This window comes from Clarias gariepinus, chromosome 16, assembly GCF_024256425.1.
Source record: "Clarias gariepinus isolate MV-2021 ecotype Netherlands chromosome 16, CGAR_prim_01v2, whole genome shotgun sequence".
Taxonomy (NCBI): Eukaryota; Metazoa; Chordata; class Actinopteri; order Siluriformes; family Clariidae; genus Clarias; species Clarias gariepinus.
Window position 1 is genome coordinate 17,584,349 of NC_071115.1, and position 22,789 is coordinate 17,607,137.

The 22,789-nt window shown below is 37.9% G+C and overlaps 1 protein-coding gene across 1 annotated transcript; it reads right to left on the reverse strand.

Moving 5' to 3' along the window:
- Positions 1-151: 151 nt before the first annotated feature.
- gadd45gip1 (growth arrest and DNA-damage-inducible, gamma interacting protein 1) lies at positions 152-1,760 on the reverse strand. Its single transcript, XM_053515023.1, has 2 exons — positions 1,310-1,760; positions 152-579 (listed from the first exon to the last, which is right to left on the reverse strand). The coding sequence occupies exons 1-2, from the start codon at positions 1,696-1,698 to the stop codon at positions 288-290; spliced, it is 681 nt and encodes a 226-aa protein (XP_053370998.1). The 5' UTR covers positions 1,699-1,760; the 3' UTR covers positions 152-287.
- Positions 1,761-22,789: the final 21,029 nt, after the last annotated feature.

Genomic DNA, 22,789 nt, shown 5'->3' on the forward strand with positions numbered 1-22,789 from the left:
GAAGTACTAAGGATACACAAGTGAGACAGAAAACTTGCGATTAGTCAGCTGTAAAGCTCCAGGATTATTTCATCAATGTATTTCCGTGGGTTAATCCTAAGATGAACAATAAAAAATGTAAATGCAATTGACTGCAAATAATGAAGCAGGATTTACATTTTATTTATGGGTCTTTTAATAACATTAGAAAAGAAGTGATGAGGTTTTCAAAATCTATTCCGATGGTCAGACATGTTACTACAATGTCAATATATACAACAGTCTGTGCAATGCCTCAGCCAAAGTTTCTATGAGGATTCAGCAGCTGGTGCAGGACTCAGCCCCTGTTCCTCTTCTCTCTTTCGACGTTTCAGGAGCTTTCTCTTCTTCTTCTCCTCCTTTTCAATCTCTGCAAGCATCTCCTTGAACTTGGAACTGCGTGGGTCCAGCGCAAAGCCGAAACGCTCGCGAGCCTCAGCCAGTAGCCTTTCCTTTTTGGCCTTTTCCTCCTTCAGTTTTCTCTTAGCTTCATGCTTCTCCTTCCTCCAGTCTGCTATCATCTTGGGCATTTTCGCCATGTTTGCGGCAATCACCTTCTCTCTGTAAGGAGCATAAAGAGAGACCCAAAGCCACAACAAAGATGATGGTTATTTACCAAGTAGGACTTAAAAGTTTTGCACAAGAAATAAAATCATATGCGTAAAATATAGTTATCCTTTCACGTGTAAGTTTCTCTATTAGAATTTCATACGGTGCGTATGAAACAGTGCAGCTTGTTTCAGGCGTCGTGTGTGTACAGGGGTGTTTGTGCCGATTCTTCAGAAAAAAAAAAAAAGATGGATAATTTCGATGTGCAGCATGTTCTAATTTAGTCTTGATCCTACTTTATGGAATTGTACATTGCACTTATGAAAAAACCCTTGCAGTATGTGAATGTACATTTAGTAAGGTTAAAATATTTATCCCAAACACACTTAAAAAATTTAGTTGCCATCCAACTCAATCAGCAAGAATGGTTTAATTTATTATACAAAGACTTGTTAATGTGCTAAATGTATATCTTTTAAGTCTTATTTAAATCTAATTTCATGCAACACACTGACAATATGGTTAGCACTCCTGTCTTGCACCTCCAGAGTCGAGGGTTCGAAAGACAATTGATAGATAGATTAATGGATGGATGGATGGATGGATGGATGTCTAATTTCCATCCATCTATCACACCACTTAAACCTAACCAGAAGACTCCATGCAGAGGATACATCGTGTGACCGTAAATCCTCGTATACACGCGCACCTTATTTAAAAAAAGGCAGCTACATGACAGTACCTCTCCAGCCGTTTATCTGATTTTTCCTTCTCCTTCGCCGCGATGTTTTTCAGCAGTTCCTCAAGCGGAGGATGCCACTGCTTCTCTTCCAGGATTAGCTCCTCCAGCTGGGCGGCAGTGGGCCAAAGTTTCGCCGGATCCACACCGGAGGCAAAACCGTAACGTGCGAACAGCTTGCGGTCATATTTCTCAGTCTTCTGCCACACCGGGGTCTTCTCACTGTCCCTGTCCGGAATGTAAGGATCCTTTATATTCAGCCGGAGAGGTTTGGGGTTGTAACCAGCTATCAGCTGTACGACATTATTCCCAGAAACAACGGGGAGAAAAGATTTGCAAGTAGAAAAACCTAAACGCGGAACTGCCCTCCTGCACAACACGGACGCCGCCATGTTAGCTTGCGTCCTTCAGAGCGCGTCACTACGTCTCATACCGGATACTAGCGCACTAGTGTATTATGCGTCACCTTAGAGTGGCTGGTGACGTACTTTTGTATCCATACTGTTTAGTATGTTAGTGTATTGGCATACGATGAGAGGTTTAGAGCGCCCTCTGCCGATTGGAGTCTGTTTACTCATTTTTATTAGCAAGTCCATTTAATTAAGTCTATACATAATAATGATGATAAGTAGGGACAAATAGGGCCAAGGAATGTTATATGAAATATTGCAGTTACTGCTATAAAGCCACATTAAGGGGATTGGGGGCAGATAATGCCCTAGTATTTTTTAGCATAACATATGTGACAAACTTTGGTGAAATTAATTGATTACTTGATCACTCAAATAATAATAATAATAATAATAATAATAATAATAAACTGATAATGGTGTTGTTGGTTGATATAAATGTCTTCTGTCGTACAAAGTGAATGCAAGCTATAGTGCTGTGAAAAAGTATTTGCCCCTATTTGACATTTTTCAAATTTAAATGATTGAGATCATCAAACAAATTTTTATATTACACAAAGTTAACTCTATTAAATATAAAATGTTATTAAATGATAATTGCATTTATTAAGGGAAAAAAGCTACAGCTTTAAAGCATATGAATTTAAGTCATTCAGAGGTGGACTTGTTTAAACTGTTTCGGATCATTGTCCTGCTCCACAACCCAAAATATGAAAACAAGGAGGGAGTAAATACTTTTTCATGGCAATGCATATATCATTCAAGTGATTTATCTTAATTTTTTAGGTGGTTCATTTCCATTTCTGGATATCGAGTACTAATTATCTTAAAAAGGAGTCCTCCTTTTTTGTGAACATTTAAAATGAAATTAGCAGTTCTAGTTTACATGTTGTGTTTTTTACATGGTCATATTACAAAACTCCAAATTTTAATCCATAATGCAGTTAAATACTTAAATATGGCTTGGTTGCTGATTATTATTTATCTGCCCCTGATTAGGCCACTTCTTAGGAGTTATTGAAAGCTACTAAAAAGTAAAAGTCCTAAAAGTCCCCACACAGAAAGTCCTTGGATTGGTCACTGGGCCCAGTGAAGTGATATCGTTATATCTAAGCCTGCTTGTTTTTGACTGTGGCGGTACATGAGGGTAGCGGTGTACCAGAAAAAGATGCAACACAAATATCATTTAAAGGAACGCATTCAAAGTGCATAATGCCAGATTTGCTAACACATGTTCATCTTGAGTGGGAGATACCACGCTGTGCATGTTTGCAAAGAAATGACAATCACACAGAACATGTTTTGTAATGGTACAGTTTGCTAAAAATTTTACCAAGGTATGAAGACTTTTGGGTATTGGGTACATGTATTAATATCTACAGCATTCATACTGTGAATAAATGAAGTAAACCAAATTCAACCTGTATGAATTCCAGTGAGTACTTCCCCTAATCACAGACAGAACACAGTTCACTTTCTCAAGTTCCTTCTTTTGATAAAAACATGTTGCCTACTGTGGGCAGATGAGCTATCCTATAGGCACAACAGCAGAAAAAGGAAGGGCCTCTTTAACACCTACTTTGAATTTTCAGAATGCTTTATAGAGGAATTAACACTCAGTGAGAGAAAAAAAGGCCTTTTGTTTTAACCCCTGCATCCCTCCCACTTTAAGCACCCCTCCCCTCTTCCGCCTCTCTTCTTTTATTTTTGATTTCTTTAGAAGAAGGAGAAGATAGGAACAAATGTGCAGCTTTTGGAGTGCGGCTCTTGGAGAGACAGATGTCAGGGCTTTTGTGGCATGGGGAGAGACGAGAGATCTCACTCGTCATTAAACATGTAACGTTCCCATGGCAGAAAAAGAGGAGGAGGCGAGAGTGGGCATGACATGGGGCTTAATTTTGGCACAAGAGATCCCATGCCAACCGAGGAGTGTTAAAAAGATGCGCTGTCTGGGTAATGACCTGCTTCTGCTTAAGTTATCTTAAGAGATCACTATTATCAAATATATCAGTATATAACATAGCAATACAAGTTTTTTTGCCTGACTCTGTATATATATATATATATATATATATATATATATATATATATATTAGTCATTAAGTTGACTGAGGTGCTTTGATAAATACCTACAGAAAGATAGACGGACAGATAAAGAGAGATGAAGCGTATAAAGAATATTTACATTGTGTTATCATATGAACAGATGATCTCCAGCATTGTCCTCTGGCACGGCAGCCTGGTAGTCATTCAGGCCCTCAGTCAGGCTTCCTGTGTAGAGGAGAGGTCGGATTATACAAGCTGTGGACTGACTTTTACTGTGTCAGAACCCCTTAGTGTATATCATCTGAGGCCATCCATATGGCCCTGTGATTAAAAATTTACATGCCTCCACATTTTTTATACACTCATGAGTTATTTATGGTAAAAGTTGTGATGTGGATGGTCATATTCCACCTCATTGCGCTCTTTCTCAGTACTCTACTGTGCACTCTACTGTGTGTTTATGAACAAGGAAATTCTTATAATTAATCACCAATCTAATATTTTATTTAAGTTGATCAAAGCAGGAAATCAGGAAATATTCCAAAAAATATGAAAGCTATAAGCCTGTAAAAGTTTTGTTGACTGAGCAAAAATATTTCCTTACCGGTTCTTCGTATAATTAAAAGGTCTTTTATGCCTTTCTGATGGTGAAACACTGGTACGGACCACAATTTCCAATGAGTGTAAAAAATTTGGCGCTTTACAAAACAATCCAATGAACAGACAATGGTTGATTACGTAAACTTTTAAGGTTGCTACTGTATATAATTGTTGTAGAGTTGTTTTTTTTGCTTTTGCTTTCAAATTCCTGCAACACTCTTTTCAAATTTATTATATTTCCCACAATTTATATTTGGAGAGATAGGCTTGTCCTTGAAATGTTTAACTAAGGCTGGAGACACATGAAGAGGACGCCCCTCTATCCACTTCACTTTTTATTCTTAGGTTAGCTCATGTGCTCTGCATTCATGTTTATAAGTGGATCACTTCACAGTCTAGTCTTAACCTTCTGGCAGAGGCAATTTTTAAAGCTAAAATAATCTGGTATGGCAGAATAGCATTAGCACATCTAGAGGAATTTTGCCACAAGTTTTTAGCATTCTGACAATTTAAGTTACAATTTAACCCACTCCTATAAGAATGATATTTGTTAAAATTATTATTCACTCTATTCTCTTGCAATTAAATGTAAGAGTCAAACAAGGAGGAAAAAATTGCTGAAGATTTCTTGAAAATAATTGTCTTTTTCCAATACCTCTCAGCTCACACCATCACAGATTTAATCATACTTAAGCTGTAAATAGTGCATTAGCAGCTGTTTGGGTATTTTAGCAAGAGGTGTAAGCTTTTTTTCTCTTCCCGCACGCGCACTCTCTCTCTCTCTCCCTCCCTGTAGTGTTACAATCAAAAGAGATTGCACTTAGCTCTCAAATGTTGTTAATAAACAAAGAAAAGACAAGCTCTTCATCTGGCATCATTAGAAGAACTTGGCTACAAAAAGCCTTGTTCAGTGGGCAATGTTTAATGTAAGAATGCTAATAATAGCCAATTCCTGTAACAGTTAGCCACAAAAAACAACAAACAACCTTTAGCCACTGAAGGTTGTCCGGGTTTGAATTCAGCTAAAAGAAACAAATGTGTGTAAAAAAAAAAAAAAGAAGTAAAAAGTAAGCTTAAACTGTGCAGAACTTGGGACCTCTGTAAGTATTATTTGCAATTACAAACACCTCTAGTGATCTGAAGTGTCAGTTAGCTTGTGTGTTCACTGTTTCAGGCTGATGTATAACAGGTGTTCCATGAGCCCGTCTGTTCACATTAAGAAATCAGTACTGAGATATACCATATTGTGGATTTTAGCACACACACACACTGCGTTGTGAACGGCTGGTAGTTCTGCAAAGTGGACTGCACCGTTTATTTAGCCACAATAAGTAAAATCCCCAATTGTAGGGAGCAACCGTTCAGTTGAAAGGAACTTTATTAGCGTTAGTGCTTTACAGTTCCAAGAGTTCTTGGAAATACAGTTAAAGCTTGTTAAAGCTTGCATTGCGAGCATAATTCGTTCTGAAAGCACGCTTGTAATCCAAAGAACTTGTATATCAAAATCTCGATATATAAACCTATACCGAATTTCTCCATAAGAAATAATGGAAACTCAGATGATTCGTTCTACAATCCAAAAATATACATATGAAAATAAAATAATTTACAAATTAACCTGCTTTTTACCTTTGTAAAGAGTTGTGGCTGGTGTGATGGAGATAAGCAAGAGGAGACGATTATTGTGTAGGACAACTTTCACACAAACACACACACACATACAATAACAATCACTGCTGTCTGTTTGACTTACTGTAATTTTTGTGTGTGACTTTAACAAGAAACCTATCTGATGACACTTGCTGTTGCCTGGTTTTGAGGATTTCGCAGAAATGTTAATGTCGTCGTTAAAAATATTCATCTCCCACACTGCTACAGCCTTTTTCAGTACTTTTAAACCTTTTTTTTCACAGAGGTCATTGTTGCAGTACATTTACTAAAGAACAGTCACTACACTTGGGCACAAATTAAAGAAAAAAATGCTTTATGGATATACGTGGTAACAATGTAATAGTAAACAGTATACATGTGCATGAATGTGGACTATACGAGTGACGCACACACACTGAGACTGATGATTAAAGAGGATTATGCACAATTCTGCAGAGCGAGAGAGAGAAAAATCAGTGACTCATTTATGATCACGTGACAACGGCAGAGCGTTTACGTACTGCAAAACGTTGGTCGTTTATCAAGTTAAAATTTATTTAAATGTTTGCTTGTCTTGCAAAACACTCGCAGACCAAGTTACTCTCAATTCAAAGTTTTAATGTAGTTAAAAGGTTAAAGCAAAAAAAATAATAAGCTGATCAGCTTTAATTTAATCAGTGATATTATTATTATTATTATTATTATTATAGCTTGAGGCCCATATACATTTCTGCCTGTCTTTCTGTACAGCAGAACTCTCTGCCTAACTAATTAATACAAAGAAATAAAATGTTGTAAAGTTGAGTATCTTACGCCTTGTTTATGTTGTAGGTTGCACTTCTTTCGTCATCAGCCAAATACACTCCCTGTTTAAAGTAGATTATTACATCTGGCACATACATGACAGTTCAGGTATTTTCCATGCCCTCACCTCATAGTGGTGCTTCACATTACTCCTTTAATTATCACCACAATTTCTTAACTTTTTTAACTTCCCACAGAAAAAATAAACACATAATGATCTGTCCATTCATCTTTAAAAATTCAATTTTTAAAAGTTACATACCTTTCTTTGGAGTATGCCAAGCTGTGTTGCACATTTTTTTGTGTTTGGTGAGGATTCATGTGCTTTGTAGGGGCATTCTGATTGTTTCTGTGTCTTCCACCTACTCAGGACTTTACAATAAACTATTGCATTGATTGACTCTGTTGATGATGCGTATTAGCAACAACTACTTTGAAGGCAAAAGCGCTATATTCATCCATAAAAAAAGAAAGGCTGCTGTGAGGTGATCTGGCACAAAATGCTCATAATATCCTTTTACTAAACATTTTGATTTAATTTATGGTGCAGATTTACCTTTGGGCAAATGCAGAAGGACTGGCAAAGTTTCATTAAATTCTGTCAAGCCAGTTTTTTGTGATGCTATGACAAAATCGGTTTGACACACATACACATACAGACATACATATCACTGCAAAATACTATGGTAGTCATGCTGTCCTCAATTTTGACTAAGTCATCAACAGTGTCACCAGCAAAGCACCCCCACACCATCACACCTCCATTCTGTGCCATCCAACCATACATTTAGGACCAGAAGTCTGTTCATCCTCTCTATGCCTGACAAAGACATAGAACCAAATAAACAAAAATTTGGATTATTCAGATCAAAGGACAGTTTCCACTGATCTAATGTCCATTTATTGTGTTTCTTGGCCCAAGCACGTCTCTGCTTGTTGTTCTTCCAAAGTAATGATTTCTTTGCCGCAGTTCAGAAATGGACTCCACTGAACAGTGAATGATGAAATATGTCTGGCACTTAAACTTCGAGATGCCTTTACGTGGGTTATAATCTGAGGTGCTGTAAATCAGGGGTAAACCTACTGCTGTGAACATATTCTCTGCAACAGAGGTTGTTCTTGGTTTTCCTTAAAGAAAGAAACACTACATATAGGGAGTAGAGGTTCATGTACACTGTGGAATGGAGACCAGCAAATGATAAAACTGGAGCAAGATCCAAGGTTCTCCATGGACAGAAGGATGTTCTCCAGGATGGTGAAATTTAGCAGGGAGCAATAAAGTGCTTTATAGTAATGGATGTAATACATGGTGGCCAAGTGAGTGCTTTGATCCTGTCACTGCAGGTGACAGAAGAGATAAAGAGAAAGGTGGATTTTAGTAAGGACTTACTACAAGAGTGCTCTTACTTTGCTGCTAAAACACAATTAAATATGGTTTGAGAGACCGATTTTGAAAGATAGAAAAAAAATACTGAAAAATCGTACAACATTCAGGCCAATACATTAGTACAGTATTTATAGTGTGGATGGGCTGGATATTGTTGGCTAGTGCTTCTGGCACCTATAAAATATGATTTTCATACCGGATCGGTCATGGCCCGGGTTAACAACGACCGCCACTGGTGCTGTTGACCTACAGGGTGCCGGCGGAAATTGGGCTACTGTTGGTCAAAGAAGGAGAGGAGGAAGGCGTGTTCAAAAGCAGAGAGTGCAGAGGAAAGGCAAGAGTTTGGAAGTGATAGTAAGGACTTTGAATGTTGGGACCATGACAGGGAAGGCAAGAGAGTTGGTTGACATGATGCAGAGAAGGAAGGTGGATATACTATGTGTCCAGGAGACCAGGTGGAAAAGTAGCCACGCCAGAAGCTTAGGATCAGGGTTCAAATTGTTTTACCATGGTCTGGATAGAAAAAGAAATGGAGTAGGAGTTATTTTGAAAGAGGAGTTTGTAAGGAATGTTTTAGAGGTGAAGAGAGTATCAGATAGGGTGATGAGTCTGAAACTGGAAATTGAAGGGGTAATGTTTAATGTTGTTAGTGGGTATGCCCCACAGGTAGGAGGTGAGTTAGAAGAGAAGGAGAAATTCTGAAGTGAGTTAGATAAAGTGATGCAAAGCATCCCCAGAGGTGAGAGAGTGGTGATTGGTGCAGACTTTAATGGACAAGAGGCAGGAACATAGGGTGACATATAAGAGTGGAGGCAGAAGCACTCAGGTGGACTACATCTTTTGGCCATGTTGTAATCTAAAAGAGATCAGTGACTGCAAAGTGTTGGTAGGGGAGAGTGTAGCCAGACAACACAGAATGGTGGTGTGCAAAATAACCCTGGTGGTGAGGAAGGTAAGAGGACAAAGGCAGAGCAGAGGACAAAGTGGTGGAAGCTGAGAAAGGAGCTATAGCAGCTATAGGTGGTCAGAAGGTGCTTAGTTGACTGGACAACTACAGCCAACGTATTCAGGGAGACAGGTAGGAGGGTACTTGGTGTATCATCAGGTAAGGAAAAAGTGGACAAGGAGACTTGGTGGTGGAATGAGGAAGTCCAGGAGTGTATACAGGGAAAGAGGCTAGCTAAGTTGGACACTGAGAGGACTGAATAGAGTAGACAGGAGTACAGGGAGATGCAGCGTAAGGTGAAGGTAGAGGTGGCAAAGGCCAAACAAAGAGCATATGAGGACTTGTATGCTAGGCTGGACAGTAAGGAGGGAGAGGTAAATCTGTACAGGTTGGCAAGGCAGAGCGATAGAGATGGGAAGGATGTGCAGCAGGTTAGAGTGATCAAAGATAGAGATGGAAATGTACTGACAGATGCCAGGAGGGTGATGGGAAGATGGAAGGAGTACTTTGAGGAGTTGATGAATGAGGAAAACGAAAGAGAACAAAGAGTAGAAGAGGTGACTGTTGTGGAGCAGGAAGTAGCAAATATTAGTAAAAGTGAGGTGAGAAGGGCGTTGAAGATGAAGAGTGGAAAGGCTGTTGGTCCTGATGACATACCTGTGGGGGTATGGAAGTGCTTAGGAGAGTTTCTGACTAGTTTGTTTAAGAAGATCTTGGAGAGTGAGAGGATTCCAGAGGAATGGACAAGATGTGTATTGGTGCCGATTTTTAAGAACAAGGGAGATGTGCAAAGCTGTGGCAATTACAGAGGTATAAAGCTAATGAGCCATACAATAAACCTGTGGGAAAGAGTAGTGAAAGCTAGGTTAAGGGCAGAGGTGAGCATTTGTGAGCGGCAATATGATTTTATGCCTAGAAAGAGTACATCAGATGCAGTATTTGCGTTGAGGAAGCTAATGGAGAAGTACAGAGAAGGCATTTTGTCTTTGTAGATTTAGAGAAAGCGTACGACAGCGTGCCAAGAGGGGAGCTGTTGTGTTGTATGAGGAAGTCTGGAGTGGCAGAAAAGTATGTTAGAGTGGTGCGGGACATGTATGAGAGCGCTAAGACAGTGGTAAGACGTGCTGTAGGTGTGACAGAAGAGTTCAAGGTGGAGGTGGGTCTGCATCAAGGATCAGCTCTAAGCCCCTTTTTGTTTACTCTGGTGAAGGACAGGATGACACATGAGGTAAGACAGGAGTCTCTATGATGTTTGCAGATGACATTGTGCTCTGTAGCGAGAACAGGGCACACGTGGAGGAAAATTTGGAGAGATGGAGGTATGCTCTGGAAAGCAGAGGAATGAAGGTTCCTCGTTGAAGGTTAGCCGCAGCAAGATGGAACACGTGTGTGAATGAGAGGGACCCAAGAGGAACGGTGAGGCTACAGGGAGCAGATCTAAAGAAGATGCCGGATTTTAAGTACTTAGGGTCAACGGTCCAGAGCAACGGAGAGTATTCAAAGGAGGTAAAGAGGCGGGTACAGGCAGGTTGGAATGGGCGGAGAAAAGTGTCAGGTGTGCTGTGCGATAAAAGAGTATTAGCTCTACGGCTTAGAGACAGTGGCACTGAAGAAAAGACAGGAGGCAGAGCTAGAGGTAGCAGAGCTAAAGATGTTGAGGTTCTCTTTGGGAGTGACAAGGATGGATAGGATCAAGAATGAGTTCATTAGAGGGACAACCAAGTTAAATGAAGATAAAGTCAGAGAGGCCAGATTGAGGTGGTTTGGACATGTTCAGAGGAGAGATTGTGAATATATCAGTAGAAGGATGCTAAGGTTGGAACTGCCAGGCAAGAGGTCTAGAGGAAGACCAAAGAGATATGGATGCATTGAGAGATTTATGGATACATTGAGAGAGGACTTGAATTTAGTTGGTGTAAGAGAAGAGGATGCAGAGGATAGGGTTAGATGGAGGCAAATTATTCGCTGTGGCGACCTCTGAAAGGGAAAAGCCGAAAGACAAAGAAAAAGAAAAAGAAGAAGATCGATGATGGCAGATACTAGTTGAAAATTTTAATGAAACATTTAATCATGACTTGAATATTTGGAATGATCATTTAGTAAATTACTACAAGTTCCACGTTACCTGTTCTTATATTAAGCTCATTTTATGAATTTATGACCATCACTAGTAAAATGCTAAATGTTAATAATGGTATGGTGACTGAAATATTTGCTTACTTCTCATTTCTCACTTTTACTTATTTAAAATATCCTTGAATACAGTCTTGTGCAAAAGTTAAGGCACCCCTTGATAAATAAAAGATTTTGGTGATTTTTTTAATTAAACATAGTCTCTCTTGGAAATGGAAAAAATGCACAATATTTTCAGCTAAAATTGATGCATAGTTACTTTTTATGTCATAAGTAAAACTAAGATAAAAAATAAAAAACATTATTGTGGCACTGTGCAAAAGTTTGGGCACCCTACATAATCAGTACTTAGTAACACCTCCTCTGGCAGATATCACAGCTTGCAAACGTTTTATAGCCAGCTATTTCAGTTCTTGTACTTGGGGTTTTCTCCCATTTTTCCCTGTAAAAGGCTTCTAGTCCTGTAATATTCTTTGGTCGTCTTGCATGCACAGCTCTTTTAAGATCTAACCACAAATTTTCAATGATGTTTAAATCAGGGACTGTGATGGCCAGTCCAAAACCTTCAGCTTGTGTCTCTTAAGGTATTTCATGGTGGATTTCCAGGTATGTTTAGAATCATTATCCTGTTGTAGAAGCCATCCTCTTTTCAGCTTCAGCTTTTTTACAGATGGTTTGATGTTTGCCTTCAGAATTTGCTGGTATTTAGTAAAATCCATTCTTCCCTTCATTTTTTACTTCATCAGTCAACAGCACTTGTTTCCAAAATGCACCGGGCTTCCGTAGATGTTTTGTTGCATACTTCTGACGTTGGATTTTATAGTGCGGATGCAGGTAAGGTTTTCCTCTGCTGACTCTTTCATGAAGGTCTTGTCTGTGCAAGCATAGCAGTACAGTGGAACGATGCACCACCACTCCAAAGTCTGCTAAACCTTCCTGCAGGTTTTTTGCAGTAAAATGGGGGTTTTGATTTGTCTTTCTGACTAGCTTACGAACAGTTCTCTCTGAGAGTTTACTTGATCTTCCAGGTCTCATCTTGACCTCCACAGTTCCCCTGAACTGCTATCTCTTAATTACATTTCTGACTGTGGAAACTGCAAGCTGACAACTTTCTGCAAGCTGCAAGCTGTAAAAACTGCAAGATTTCTATCTTCTTGTAGCCTTCTCCTGCATTGTGGGCATCGATAACTTTAATTTTCAGAGTCTTACACAGCTGCTTAGAGGAACCCATGGTAGTTGAGTGTCCACAAGTGTGTGCACACAGTTTGAAGAGTTGAGCCAGCTGTTGCCATGAATCAGATCTAACGTGCACAGTCTGAAACCTTGTAAAAAAAGACTCTGGAACTCTTAGGATGCCCAAACTATTTTAAATTTTTGTTCCATTTATTTTTTCCATTTCTAAGAGAGACTGTGTTAACATCTTTTCAATTAAAAAAATCACCAAAATCTGTTATTTATCAAGGGGTAGTCAGAGACCCAGGTGTCCTCTTGCCATGTTACAGCTGTCACACTTGAAAAAGTAATATTAAAAAATCACATAATAAAGAGTTTTGGCATATGGATCTGAGAAGAAAAAGAAAAGGGATAAGAAGACATTATCTCTCATCCATCAGACATCAGTGAAAAAAAAAAAAACATAAGTTGAGACAACAATTCTGTGGTGGTTCTAAGCTTTAAGCTCAAGAGAGAAAGAAACGGCTTTGCACTGCAAATTCTGTCCAAAGTTCATGTCATTTTGTCATTTAAGCCACTGTCATCAAATGAATTACTTACAGTAAAAGGAAGAATCTCAAAGGAAGACCTGTCACTGGTAATAGCCAGAAATATTCTTGTGACTGCACTTCATGCCAAGAAAACATAATCAATCCTGCTGTGCATTGGTTTCACTATTTGCTTCATTGTCAGCGCTCCCTCAAGCCATAGAATTTAAAAGCACTTACTCACACTGTCTTCTCAAGAATGGCTCAAAAGTTCCCCTTGGGCATGGAGAACCACAGCCAGTCTTGCCCTAACTCTTTAATGAGATGATGAATGGAAACTGAGAGAGTGAAGGAGGCCCTAGGCTTCAAGGGTGGCTAATTTAAGCAGAGATTTATCAAAATGCTAGGCCTAGTGAGGACTGATCTGAAAGAGGGTGCCCACCAGTCTCCATTAAGATGGATGGGGTAATTACTGCCAATGTGCCTCTCTCTCGAATGACCATATTCTGCTACGTGTGAATTCTTTCTGCCTCAGACTACATTCAGGAAGGTATAATGAAAACTTTACTTCCATTTACATCCAAATGAAGATCATTTCGTATGAGCTAGACACTGAAACATCTACTTTAATATCCAATAATCTGTGCAGTGATGATATCATATTGTTCCGTTGCTTCCTCTTCCTTTGAGAGCAAATTTTGTTCCATGTCCCGTCAGTGTGTGTCCACATTAATGAGTAGTTTGACATTTCGCTAACTTGCCTCCTGCATTCTGTCTGCTTCGCCCTTCATCGCTTGTGCATCCAACCACTGGGAATTTGGCAGGCATTGTCAGCCAATCGGATGCTGCACTGTTCACTGAAAACAACTGCATTGCCAAAGGCATTTAATACTGTTAATGGTCAATAAGTGAACTCAAATGTCACCATTGTCTGGGTCTGTGCCCTCTAGAGGTCTGGAAATCAGTCTACGACCCTTTAATCTTTCCCTTTATGAGTATCTCTTTAATTGATAAGCATAAGAGCTCTAATAAAATGCAAATTAGGTTTCAAATGTGTATTGGTGTGTACTAGTCTCACTTATGCAACAGCCCATCATTTTTTCAGCTAGAATGCAGAAATAGAAGATGATCTCTAAAAGAACCCAGAGATGCCTTCGAGCTGAGTCATCGCCCATACACACACACACACACCAGCTATGCCCACTATAGCCCACTCTGTCAGCTCCATTGTGGAGGGTATTATGGAGATGGGGACTGGCAGAGGGGTGCAGGTGGCACCAGGCTGGCGCAGACGCCATCCCGCCGCTCCCTGTGCCTGTGCCACAGCCATCTGTCATCAGGCCGAACATCTGCAAACCCAAGGTGCCCTTGTCGCCCACTGTTACTGCAAGCCGCTTGGCGCTTCAATTGGAAGGCCGCTCGGGCAATGGCGCCACCAGTAAAGTGTTGGGTCTTTCACATCTCCAAAGAGCAAATTTACCTTGTGGCTGAACACTAATCCATATACTCTAGTGACACATGAGGTCTTCAGAGTCACTGTGTTGGCAAATGCCTTCTTTTGTGCTGATCTGAAACCACTTTTTCCTATTTTATTTGTGGTTGTTAGGAGATGACCTGCACAGCGTCCGTCCATTTTTAAGTATTATTCTTTTTTTAGTGCTAGTAGAGAAGAAGCAGGTCCAGTCCTACACCTGCAGTAATGGTCACATTTCCTATGACAAAGTGGCATTCATAAGCTTTAGGTCTTCTCTGGCGTTGCTATGGTTCCTGTGCCGTTTCCAGATTTTTTTTCACTCCTCTCCTACATCTCACTACAGACAGATGGCCACCCCCACCCTTCCCTTCATCAGTTCGCTTTGAGTCATTTCGAATGAAGCGAATTACTGAATATTGAGTGTGCAGTATGTTCAGGTAACGTCTATGAGATTCAAGGCGACGTCTCCCAGTGAGGCCTTGATGATTCTCCCTGCGTCCTCTACACGCTGTGCGCTATATATTTTTCACCAAGAACAACACAATTACTTGACAAATTGTACCTTTACATGTGCAAACATTAGTGTTTAAGACCAAGTCTGATGAACGGTTTATTTATTTATTTATTTAACAGAATATATTGTTTTTGATTAGGAGTAAATATGATATGAATATGAAAAAATATGTTACAATTAATTTTGTCATCTCATTAAGGAATTAAATAAATTAATTATACATAAATTAACTAAATACATTATAAACATTTTTAATTTTTACAGCAAATTACTACCAAATTACTATATAAGTTTCATAAGCTACGATTTGTAAACCACAGAAAATCAAAAATATAAAAAAAATATTTAAAAAAATTAAATGTCAACATAGTGAACAAATGTGTGCATAACATAATAAAGATAATATTCTAAATTACATATTCATGAGCACCATCCCTTGTACAATATTGAACATCGGCCTGCTAAATTAATTGGCTTTAGCCTGCACATGGTTTTTCAGTTACATCCCCAATAGATTAGCATAAAGTACTTATTTAATCCTATATCACTTGTTAAATCAAATCAGTCAAAAATAGAAAAATCATTCTCACAATCCTGCAGGAAATTTTGGTTAAATGAGTGAAAAATTCCCAGAGTGAATCAAATTATTACAGTAATTTATAGTAAATTTCTAATGCAAGATGTTATTGTCAAATCATTTGGTAGAAATGACACCAAATGCTTACAATAAAGGATGTGTTGCCCACAGAATCTGACCAAACAAGCAGAATGTAACAGAAGATTGCTAGATAAAAGCAACACCAGTGTCTTCTAGCTGGCTTGGTATTCTGAGTTTTAATTTTAATTTACTTTATTACCTTTTAATATTTGTAATCATTTTGGAGAATTTAAACAATTAATAAAAAAGTGCATAATATACCAACAGAGTAATTTGGTTTAAGGATGTCATCAGGCTACTAAATAATTTTGGTAAATTAATAATAGATACATGCAGATCTAAAATTTAAACTATAATTCATGTTTAATTCATTTAAATAGATTTTAATAAAAGTTCACTATTTAATTTTACAGTTAACATTGAAATGCATTTTTTTTTATGTAAAAACCCTTTCTTTATATACTTCAATGATAAATGACACAGATGGAAAATTCTAGACTACTACACAACGTTTAAGTAAATAGACGTTATAGCGCGCCTTGGCAGCTCTGGCACATTATATCAAGTATGATTCTTGCACAAATGTAATCACCGCAATGGTTTATATATATACTGATTGCATTAGAGCAAGGAGCATGCTTAATTTAATGTGTACCGGTTTCCTGCACAATGTGTGCATAACCATTTGAACACAAAGCACTCTTTTGTTTCCTGCCGTACTGCGGGATGGTTTAGCAGCAGTATAATAAGATCAGGTTTAGTGTTGAGTAAACCCTCTAAAATGAAGAGGTACTCAACAGGACACAGGACTATACAAGGAACATGTGGAGGAATATGTGAAGGAATATGGATATGCAAACTTAATTTATACAGTACCAGTCAAACGTTTGGACATAAATTTGGATTTATTTTACTACATTCTAGAACTATACTGGACATTTCCAAACTATGAAATAACACATTTGTGGAATTAGGTAATTACAAGAACAGTTATTTTAAGACCTGAAGGTCAGGTCAAGAACCATGATGAAACTGGCTTTCATGAAGACTAAAACTTACCTCTGCTGCAGAGGAGAAGTTCATTTAGAGTTACCAGCCTCAAAATACCAATTTACAACACCTCAGATTAGAATGATTATGAAGACTTTTCAGAGTATAAGTCCTCAACATAAGCTGCTTAAAAGAAATTAAGCAAAATAATCTAGATATTCTGGTCTTATGAAAAGGCAAAATTTCTCGACAGGCAAAATGTTTGTCTGACATTTTAATGCCTCTGAACTAAAGGTTCATTCACTCCCTTTTTGGTCACTGTAAATAGGTTATTTACAAGCCACTGAATATATTTTACACTCTAAAATATTGAATGAATTATGTATAAAATAAATGCAAAAATATATATAAAATGAATACAAATACTAAGAGGAAGACCCTTCCAAGCTCAATGTTGGAAATATCAAACATCATACTTTGTTTGTTACCTTTTTGCAACACCAATCGGTTGTTATGATCTTAAAGACTTAAATGAACCAATTCATAGGAAAACTTATATTCACAGCCTGAAAAGCTGTCTGTTTTTAATCAAAAGGTAAAATACATCTAAAAAAGATCTACGGTGATCTAAAGGTAAAAGAAATCTAAGAGACATTTTCAAATGCCACCTAGAGCTAGAAAAGCTGTGCCAATATGGCCTGGCGAACAATTTGTCTTTAAAAGAAGCACCTGCGAATTTGTACTCTTTTCCTTGGCACTCTTTTGAAATCCCTGCTGGTCATTTGTGATTTAGATACTGAGCTAGTGTCTATGCCAGGGGGCCCAGATTCCATCCAGGGGTTCAGAGCAGCGTCCTAAATCAAGTACATACAGTATGCTTATTTGTAATAACGGAACATTTTTTTCTCTTGGCTTAGGTTACTGTGGAATTTTTCAGACATGTTACAAATGTCAAGCTAGTCACCTTCAAAGCTCCTACATTTTTGTACAACAGGTTTATTAATTTTATTATCCCACAGACATGGAGGCATTTTTCAATAATTCTGCTGTGTAAAAAAAAAATCTCTTTACAAGACAAAATTCTGAACCTATATTAACAGAAAATCAGACACATTTTAAATTTGATTATCCTCACCATGGAAGTCTGGATAGTGACCGCTAGTCAAACACTTCAAATTTGGACTGGATATTTTATGCCATATGTAGCCTTTAAGTAAACAGATTAAAACAGATGCGATTTCGTACCAGGGAAAACAAGAAACTAGAGTGGTGTGTACCATTCTACACATCTTTTACAAATATATTAGCATTTATTTGTACAATACTGCAATGGTTCTCAGACTGGAATATGTGTAATAAAGCCATCTACATATTTTAAGGAATATGGCATGACATCAAAAACTCACCCATCACCAACACACCACAGAATTATTAGCAACTATTTGTAGGCATTTTACTAACCTAATTCAGTTGAACTCATTTGAATTTAATGGGTATAAATCAGCCCTCATTAATGTAAAAAAAATAATAATTATAAACCTATGTCAGCTTCCATCTAACTGTTAATAACACTAAAAATAATGCTGTGGATACAACAGGTAGGTAATGATAGGTAATGAAGTCAGAAATAAAATGGCTAAATGGCTAAACATGATGGAATCGATTTGCCTGAATTAACTAAAAGCTTAATTATGTTTATTTATATGCACACACAAACACAGTGAAGACCCCTATTAAACGTTAATAAGTCCAGCAATAAACACATTGGTAACTGGCCTGCACTTAAGAAAGCTCACCAGCTTATATTACAATTACTGAATATACTTAAGAAAACTGGTTTGAGGTTTGAGTTTCTACCAGTGCATAAAGCCTGACTGTGTGACTCTTGCAGAAGCCACTGTGTCCAATGATAAACATTATTATTATTATTATTGTGTATAACACCTAATCACCTATTGTGTATAACACCTAATACGCAATCTTCGTAGCTATATATCCACAATCATTTATTTCATGGCTAATTTCAATTTATTAATTTACACCACTGCTTCTTTTTTTGGTCTGCATTTTTGTTCGCAGATCACACTTAGGCCTGAACAGTGGGTTTGATTGTATCTAAATATAAAAATAGTTGTAATGCTATGACCAAATACCACTAATTCCTTCAGTATATTATATAATATTCTACTATAATTGTCTTCTTAATGGTGATAATGATATTGCTTTGAAATATTGTTTAAAGGCTTATGACCTCATTTGGTGGCTTTTCCAGCACGTTTTTGTGTGCATTAGTAACTTCTCCCTGAAAAGACTTGCAAAAGCTGCACCAAGTTAAGTGAACGTTTAAACATGAAGCTTTCATCCTACAGACATTGCACAGAAAATAAACCATCAGATCTCCACAGCGATAGCATTTTCTCATTCCCCCCGAACAGTTTTTTGTCGCTTTCCGGTTCTCTTTTTTTCCTCCCTTTCCTGCTTCGTGAGCTCACCTTTGGTGTGAATGAGCTCATTAACGAACAGCATGGTTCTGCTAAACGAGAGCCTCGGGCCGCCATAATGAGGGCTAATAAAGGCAGGCGCCGTGTGCGAAATGAGCCCTGTCACCTCGCGTTAACCAAGTTTGCATATAACACCGGTTCATCTGAGCGAAAACACACTCGAAAGCTTGCCCGGAAAACGGTTATTTTGATGAAAAATATTTTGGACTTTAGGCTCGGAGCTGAACTCACACTTTAGGAATTCGCAGCTCAGGCTGAAATTCCCAAGAAGGATCTAGTGCAGGGTGTGTGCGTGTGGCGGGGTTGTACTGTGTTTCGGTGTGATTGGTGTTCACTTCACCCCGTGCGAAGTTTTGGGCCAAGCAGCAAGCACTAGGTATGGAACATAAAGCTGGAATCTTCTCTTGTTTTTCCTGTGTTTGGGCTGCACTCCCGCGGCTCCGTGCAGAGCGCTGGCTGCAGCACGGCCCATATAACTTCCATAGGTGATTTATGGAGCTGCTTTTTTCCCCTCTCGAATGGGAGGCAGCTTCTCGGTTCACTCTAGGACGGCAGACCGCCTCAGTAACCTCACGCTAGTTTATTAAAGTTGGCTTCTTTCTCATGGTTTAGATCGTACATTGAATTCTACGTATGCTACTAAGACCTAGTTTCTTTCCTTTTGCTCAATTAACATATTCGGCGTTTGCAGGCTCTAAACACTTTAGCTCCCTTTCACTATTGTACTTCATCTCAACTTCAGCCAGGTGCCTACACGTGCAAGCTCGCGCTCTTTTCCGATTGGTGGAAAGCGCGCAGGAGCGGAGATGTGATTGGCTGTGAAGACAGTGACGGTAGAGGAGGGGGTGAAACTCAAAGCAGATGGTTGTGCTGGCACCTGTCTTGCTCCGAAATCTGTTTGGAGCTGTGTTCCACATGTATTAAAAAAAAAAAAAAAAAAAGCGAGCGAGACCTTCTTGTGCCAAGACAAAAAAAAAAAAAAAACAATCCCAGGTTTAACCCACTAAAATCTCTTGTTCTCTCTCTATTCCTCAGTCGAGACTCATTATAAATGGGCTTTACATGGTGTGGGATTATTCCAAACACGCTTCTATGTGTTTTTGTGTGTATGCATACTCATAACGAGTAGTTATTGACAGATAGAATGTAAAGTGATATCTATTCAGCATTCTGAGTTCCTTTATGCGTTTTCTCACTCAGTTAAATGGATGTGTGCTATTATTCAGAATCTTAAAACAAAGCATAAGATCCCCAGAATATGATGCATAATAAAATATAATGCAGAAAAATGGCTTTGAACGCTTCTTTAATTAAGTAATATGCTTTAAAAAGTGCTAACGCTAAGACTGTACGCCTTCTCGAAACAATCCAGGATCCGTGATTTAAGAAATTATTTTCTAAACACGTTATCCTTTATGTTTTAATATTTTACACAAAACGTGGCGTCCGCTGGCAAAACACGCACTTCTACTTCCTATTGATAACCAGCAGAGGGCGTAAGAGCATTCGCTTGGCTTGACCGTAGTGTACAGGCAAATAAACACACGCTTTAATTTCTTTACCGAAACTTCATATCTAACAATCAAATGTTAGTAGGGACAGAACATTACTGTTATATTTCCACAAACAGTAGCGTAACACGAATCACTTCTTTTTATAAAATCTCACAGCATTTTATAAAATCTGTACTTTCTTTGCTCTAAAGTTCAGATGAATAGGTTCAAGCTCTTCAACTAAAACCTGCACTCTAACAGCAGGCCTCTAAATCTTACCATTGTTTTCCTAACTCTTATGCAAACTTAGATAGGACAAATTATGTTTTGATTTTGCCTATTTCAGGCATGCATATTCTAACCCCATTACTCCAGGCATTAAGAAAATATTTATATCACTCTGTTGGAAAGCTGAAAAGGAACCATTAGGCAAAATAGTGGCCTATTCGTTTATAGGAACACAAACCACAAGTGTGTAAAATAGGCTGTAAATCATTCTTATATACATCTAAAAATTTATTGTTTTCTTGTTTTTAAACTTTCTTTTTTTTAAGGTTCAGACTGCAAGTTTAAAATCTACATTTGGTTGTGTTTCAGACAGTGTCTAAGTATTCTAAAAAGTAATAGAAAATTGTCTTTTGTTAAATTTTCAGACCAAACAGAGAGATAAAATTTAAATGGCATTAAATAAAAATAAAATAATTTACGATTTTAGCCCGATATAAATAAACCAGCTTGGCTTTTGAGTTTTTGAGCCTCTCTTAAACTAACTGCTTTTATACACTTTGTTTGTCAATGCTATAATGTTGCATGTAACATTTAACGTTCCTCAATAGTGTGCATATAATGTTCTTTAGAATCATGAAAATAAATATGTAAAAAATACTCTAAATTTTTTGTAAAAGAATGTGAATGTGAAAATCTAAGCTGATGTGAAAATCTATACTGCTAAACAAGGTTAGATATAACAGGATGTATTGTTTAGGAGGTTTTTTTTATTATATCATTTAAGCCATATTATGAATTGTATTGTTACAGCAGTTAAATTGTAATAAAGTCTGAATACAGGTTTTTATTAATGCTAGTCTACTTTTACCATTTAAAATGTTTGTTGTTGTTTTTTGTAAAATCTTCATAAATTTAGTCATCTCCCAATGTACTACTGCTACAATAATAATCATAATTATTATTATTATTATAATAAAAAGAAGAAGATGAAGAACATTATTATTATTATTGTTGTTGTTGTTGGTGGTATTGCTGTTATTTAATGATGACAATGATGATTGTTGTTATTGCAGCATATTTACAGTGGGCTAGCAAAAAAAAAAATCTCTCAATAATATATTTGTTTCTAACTGAATTACTTTACAATATTTTCTCCCCAAAAAAGATTATAAAATTATAAGATATTTTGTTTTACTGCATCGTTTAGACTTATGTAAGTGTTTATAGCAAGGGTTTATACATGATTTTAATGACAGGCCTCTGCAGCATTGCAGGTGAGAGGGCAGACAGTGACATTTTTGCAGAAGACCAATAGACAGCAGGTTGACAGGCCAATAGACAGACAGATAAAAAAAATTGCTTGGGCAAGAAAGAATGAAAAGGGTGAGATTATATGTATGAAAACCAGACTGGCATCACCAGGTGCCCTTTAGTATTTAGAGGATGCTGGCATGGCATTTGGGCATTTAGTGTGGCACTCACACACACCAACCCCCAACAATGATTTGCTTTATGAGGTGCCCACTGATGCCATGGTAACCTTCTTGTCCTGGGCAAAAAACAAGTGGTTGCGTGCCAAAAAAATGCCTGGCAACTTTTTTTTTTTTATTAACCCATTCACGTTGCCCAGAAACCTTTGAAACTTAATAAGCAGTGGGTAGACAGAATAGGCCAGGAGAGAGTTTCTGAGAGAACAAAGTGTACAATTGCAGTGTATCATGTTACAATGCACAAATTTAGTTTAGCTTTGAATGAGCAGAGTCTTGGTGGATTTTACAAAGGTGATAAAGCTATTTAAATAACATTTTACACACACATGTAGCAACTACTTTGGTCACCTTCTATAATCTCTATCGCAGTTAATTATGATTTTAAAACTTAGTTCTGCTTCACATTCTAATACTGACTCTTTAAATATTCAGGCCATGAATATTGTACACCATGTACAC

Bases quoted from the DNA above. Each gene is read 5' to 3' on its own strand.
- gadd45gip1 (XM_053515023.1), bottom strand. From the start codon at position 1,698: ATGGCGGCGTCCGTGTTGTGCAGGAGGGCAGTTCCGCGTTTAGGTTTT. The intron at 580-1,309 runs GTACTGTCATGT...TGCTCCTTACAG, and splicing joins TCAGATAAACGGCTGGAGAG to AGAGAAGGTGATTGCCGCAA.